This window comes from Sus scrofa, chromosome 9, assembly GCF_000003025.6.
Source record: "Sus scrofa isolate TJ Tabasco breed Duroc chromosome 9, Sscrofa11.1, whole genome shotgun sequence".
NCBI lineage: Eukaryota > Metazoa > Chordata > Mammalia > Artiodactyla > Suidae > Sus > Sus scrofa.
This window is the reverse complement of record NC_010451.4, coordinates 51,113,826-51,119,954: the sequence shown is the minus strand read 5'-3', so window position 1 is coordinate 51,119,954 and position 6,129 is coordinate 51,113,826. Positions and strand designations below refer to the sequence as shown.

The 6,129-nt window shown below is 38.2% G+C and overlaps 1 protein-coding gene across 1 annotated transcript; it reads right to left on the bottom strand.

Annotated features, from left to right (window-relative positions):
• LOC100625357 (olfactory receptor 958-like) lies at positions 754-1,695 on the bottom strand. Its single transcript, XM_003357344.1, has one exon. The coding sequence runs from the start codon at positions 1,693-1,695 to the stop codon at positions 754-756; it is 942 nt and encodes a 313-aa protein (XP_003357392.1).

Sequence of the window (6,129 nt, the reverse complement as noted above, 5' to 3'; positions counted from 1 at the left end):
GGCACCCGTTGGACCTATTTCAACAGATCTGTGGCAATGAGCAGTTTTCGCTGAGATGCTGTGACTTTCTTCTTAGGCTGTACACACTGTGTTCCAGAACATCCATCTCTTCCCTGATTATCCCTGTTCAATAATTCCACTTGTGCCTTGGTGGGACTGACTCAGCCCACGTCAAAGCCCACTCTTGAACCATTATCAATATAGCCTTGAAAAAACTGATTTCAAATTCGACTAGCCTCTGTGACAGAGGTCAGCAACCTATGGCCTGTGGGGAATATCCTGCCTTCTGCTTATTTGTGTAAATGAAATTTTATTGAAACAAACCTCTCTTGTTTCATTAATTTACATATTTTCAATGAGTGTTTTCATGCTACCATACAGAATTTTGTACTTGTGACAGAAACAATATCATCCTCAAAGCATAAAATATTTACTAACTGGACATTTAGAGAAAATGTTTGCTGATGCCCAGTCTGTGAGATGGGGAAATGTCACAGGTTTATATTGGTTAGAATTGCTTCCCATATGTCTTTATGGCAGAAAAATCCTTATAACTGTCATAGGAATATATATATTTTTGGACTGCACCCACAGCATGTGGAAGTTCCCGGGCCAGGGATTGAACCTACACCATGGCAGTGCCAATGCTGGATCTTTAAACCTGCTGACCAGGTGACTTCATAGATGCATTTTAAAAAATCAATTTAATACACAAATGGGGGGAAAATAAATCAACTTTACCCCCCAAGTGCACTAGTGACCTTCTGCTGAAACAGTCTGGCCACCAGCCAGTTTCTTCAGGGCTTCCTTGACGTCTTTGTTTCTTAGAGTGTAGATTGTGGGGTTCAGCATGGGGGTAACTACATTGCCAAAGATTTGCACTGGGGTTACCAGCACCTCGCTCAGATATGGCTGGGTATAGATGAGGGCACAGGGCCCGAAGAACAGTGTAACCACTGAGAGGTGGGAAGCACAGGCTGACACTGCCTTGTGTCTCCCCTCTGCAGAGTGCATCTTTAAGACTGCAATGGTGACGCGGATGTAGGAGATAAGGATGAGGAGGAAGCATGTCATGGGCACAAGGCCAATGTTGGTGAAGCTCACTGTCTCAATGATGAGGGCATTACCACAGGCCAAACTGACAACAGGAAAGATGTCACAAAAGAAATAGTCTACCTCGTTAGACCCACAGTATGGCAATTGGAAGGTCAGCGTAGTGAGAATTGTGGCATGAAAAGAGCTAGTAATCCAGGTGTCAGCAGCCAGCAGGGCACATGCCCGATGGCTCACGAGGATGGTGTAACACAATGGATGGCAGATGGCAGCAAATCGGTCATATGCCATCACCGTGTAGAGCAGGCACTCAGTGCTGCCGAGGAAGTGGTAAAAGAAGACCTGGGACATGCAGCCACCCAGGGAGATGACTTGGTCCTTCACCAGCAGGTTGGCCAACATTTTTGGGGTGCTCACTGAAGAAAAACCGATGTCCAGCACAGAGAGGTTACAGAGAAAGAAATACACAGGGGTGTGGAGATGGGAATCAAACATCACAGCTACCAGGATGAGTAAGTTTCCTAGCAGAGTGCAGAGGTAAAAGATCCAGAAGACAACGAAGAGCACATTTTCCTGCCCCTCTGTGCGTGGGATGCCCAACAGGATGAACTCTTTAACCAAAGTGCAGTTTGTTATCTCCATGGAAGTTAGATTTGATCCTGGAGGGAAGGGAGAATGACAATAAGTTAATGATCCATGGCACCAAAATCGACTGCTTTCTGCCAATAGATCACAAAAAGAAAGACAATCATGGACTCTATGAATAAAGCTTATTGTGGCTCAGACTCTAGGAGCAGCAAATACTCCAGAAGTAGATGCAGTCTCTGGGGTGAGGAATGAACACAAGCAGCTTGACTGGTATCTGGACAGACATCGTTTTATTATTATCAGATAGAAAAGAGCATGTGACAGAGAGAGGAAGCATTGAGAACTGATGAAGGAAGGGACAGACAAAGAAAGGAAAGGAAAGCAAAGTAGAGGTGAGAAAAGAAAAGCAAAAAAATTAGACATATTTATAGAATTTTTATAACCACTTTCTTGTTAAGCCTTCATGGAGTCCTATAAGATAGGCATGATATTTCCATTTCATAGGTGATATAGAAATTATGATTTAGGGACGTTAATTAACTTGTTCAGTTTCTCATATATAGATCATGAGAGATTCAGAATTAGAATCCAAGGATCATAAATCCATTCTGCTATAATTGGAAAAAGAGAAAAAATAACTATGGAGATGAAGGAAAGATAAAAATTGATGTATTATCTGAACTGAGAAGACCTTGAAGACCATGTAGCCCAATAATTTTTTTGGGGGGGGTACACGCATGGCATATGAAAGTTCCCTGGCTGTCACAGCTCTGCCACAGCTGCAGCAATGCCAGATCCTTAACCCACTGTGCCAGGCAGGAATTGAACCATTGCCTCAGCAGCAACCAGAGCCACCGGCAAAATCCGCTGTGCCACAGCAGAAACTCCTGCAATCGTTCATTTTTTAATTTAGATTCTTTCATAAACAACCTTGCCAAGTTGTCATTGAGTTCTTCCTTGGCAGTTTTTGTATTAACTCTACACTTGTTGCCTATTATTGTTGAACAATCCAGACAGTTATGCAATGAGGAATGTTACCACTACGTTTCTTACTCTATTTTTTGCCAGTACACTTAAACATTTCATGAACGTTCAAAGCAACTTTGAGAACATTGCTATCTGAAATGGATTTTTTCATACGTAAAACTATAAAGAGGCTTTCACTCTGGTTTCTGCTATTCATTGTTGGAACCGTTCTTTTTAGTTTGTTTTTTTTCTTTATTTTTATGAAAACCCAGGTCTTCACATATATAGTTTATATGTGTCCAGTTTCACAAGTTTAGTATTTACCTATCACCCAAGCCTATCTCTATGGATTTTTGACTCTGTCACCTAAAATAGACTATAATCTTCCCAGCATGTTTTTCCTTTAATTATGAGTTCTCTTTGTGTTCACCTTTTCATCTTTGCCCATGTAGAAACATCAATATATTTTTTTAACTTGAAAGAAACTGGTAGGGAGTTCCCTTCATGGCTTAGCGGTTAACAAACCCCACTAGGATCCATGAGGATGCTGGTTCAATCCCTGGCCTCACTCAGTGGGTTAAGTATCTGGTGTTGCCTTGAACTGTGATGTAGATCACAGATGCGGCTCGGATCCTGCATTGCTGTGGCTGTGATGTAGGCCAGCAGCTGTAGCTCTAATTCAACCCCTAGCCTGGGAAATTCCATATGCCATGGGTGCTGCTCTAAAAAGAGAAAAGAAAAAGAAAAACATAATAAATTGGTAAAATAACCTGCTTCAAATGGTAAAAAAAATTTCTTTACTAAAAGAGTTGGATGTATTACATATCCTGTTCCTTATCTGAGTAGGGAGGAGATATTGATTAACTTTTAGAATTCTTTCTGTGTAAGTAAATTTGGGGGTTCTAATTAGCATTGCACAAATGCATATATAATAAAATTTCCAGAACCTATGGATTAAGTCAGTCACTGAAAAGACAGACTATCTCATAAGATTCTGGAAAGATTTTATTGTCTTTGTTTTGTTTTTTCTCCAAAAGAGATTAAGAAATAACAAATTCCATGACCTACCTGGAATAGGATATTTCCTACAAATGAATCAACCATATGAAATCAGATGAACTTAACATCCTAAACAGTTGTATTTTTTTTCATATATAAAGGGAAAGCAACATTTGAGTGGAAAATCAGGAATAATGTGTGTAATGAATCAGAAAAACAGATTATTTACTTTGAGTAATCCACCTTACCCTTGTGCTTTATTTCTTCATTGCCTCAAGGAATAACAAAACATCTAAAATTTTTATGATAAAAAAATCATAAGAGAGCACATAGGCCATGCCTTTTTAGATAACATATTTTTATTTCTTTTTTATTAAAAATTTGGATGGAAAAAATACATTCCATTGATTCTCTTGGTCTGAGAGGAGGAAGGGGGGAGATTATCAAATCAGAGAAATTATACAACACAACAAAATTTGCAAAAGTTTAGACACTGATTGAAAAACTCTCATTCCTACAGTGCTAAATTATTCTCTTTATTCAGTATAGCAGACAGTAGTGCTAATCAATGAAATATGGAATTAAGTGAATTACAGAATGAAGATCTAGCTTTTTAAGGTAAATAATAGAATTACTTTTGTATCTATTGACTTTGAGGAGCCTATGAACCAAGCAATTTGTGATATTCAAAATTCAGATGAATGCATGACTCCGAAACTAAAGAAAAGTTCAGGGCTTAAATGTAACCAAAAAATGTTAGATTACTTCTTTTGTGTATGAACAGGAAGATGAGTACAAAATATAGAACCCAAAGAGAACTGGGAGCATTTGAGAAGTTTGGAGGATTCTGAGTCCCTCCTTCACTCCTTTCCCTCACCATTGCCCATGTTATTCTATGGCTCAAATGCACTGTTAAATCACTAAGTTACATAAATAAATAATAATAGCTAAAGCTTAATTAGCACTCAGTCTGATCTAGAAGACACTATTATAACCCCTTTATTTCACATTAACTTATTTCATTCTCCTAACATCTGTAGTAGATACTATTATTCCCAATGCAGAAGAGTAAACTGAGCCATAGAAAATTAAGTAATTTGCCACCTTACTTAAGATTAAAGAATGAAATAATGTTATTTGCAGCAAATGGATGGACCTAGAGTGAAGTACTAAAATGAAGTAATGCAGACAAAGACAAATGTCAAATTATATTTATATGTGGGATCTAATAAAAATGATACAAAAAGAATTTATTTAGAAAACAGAAACAGACTCACAGACTTTGAAAACAAACTTCTGGTTACCAAAAAGGAAACATGGGGTGGGGAAGGTTAAATGAAGAGGTTGGGATTAACATATACACACTACGATATATAAAATAGATTACTAACAAGGACCTACTTCATACCTCAGGAAATCTACTCAGTATTCTGTAATAAACTATATGGGAAAATAATCTGAAAAAGAATGGATATATGTATAACTGATTCTCTTTGCTGTACACATTATAAGTCAAATATACTCCAATAAAATAAAATAAAATAAATGATTACCAAATGATAATTTCTGGAGCCTTCCCCCGAAATAGAGATATGGTGAGGTGTGCTAAGCATAATTACAACATGATTACAAGTTGGTCTATTTTTTTTTTGGCCATGCTTGGGGCAAGTGGATGTCCCTGGGCCAGGGATCGAACCTACACCACAGTAGAGACCCAAATCACTGGAGTGACAACACCAAATTCTTAACCTGCTATACCACAAGAGAATTCCCTGTTTTAAGAGATAATAGTTCTGAGTTTTTCAGAGTCTCAGTCCAGGTTTCATGTTGTGAAAAAGCAGCCTCAATTTGTGTTTATTTTCTGTAAGGAAGTGATGGAAATTTTGTAATGCGTCTACTTAGAGTGAATGGTGAAAAAAATAAAATAAGGAAGGTATGCAATAGGAAGGGCAGAAAGGAGCAAGAACAATAGGAAAAGATGAAGGGAGAGAGAGGAAAAAAGCAAACAATGAAATAAAAGTGTAAGCTTACACAGTCAAGTAAACAGGGTTCTAGTCCAAGTCAAATGCAGACTTACACTCTTCTGTTCTTCTGGTGCCACTTATTCTCAGTCATTTTACTAAGGACTCTACAGACTGGCTTGGTCCTAGGGTCTTTAGACTTGCGGTGTTTCTGTATTTCTACCCTTGAGCTGACTAGGAGTCTGTGCAAATTAACTCTCAAACCAGACTCCACTGATTCTCTGATCCTTTCTCTAGGTTCTAAAACCTCCCTTAAGAGTGGATATCAGAGGATTAAACAGAACTGGCATCTCCAAGGGACCAGAATCCTTGAAGTCTGTTTTGAATCCCTAAGGCTTACAGGTAACATCATTTTCTCACTAATTAGTTTGGAGAAACTAATACTTTTTAGGGGGAGGAGGATGGGATATAACCAGTTGTTCTTTATACATAAGATGATGAAAATTTTGTCCAGGACTATTCTAGAAGAGCTACCAGATATCCTGGAAAACATTCAATTTAT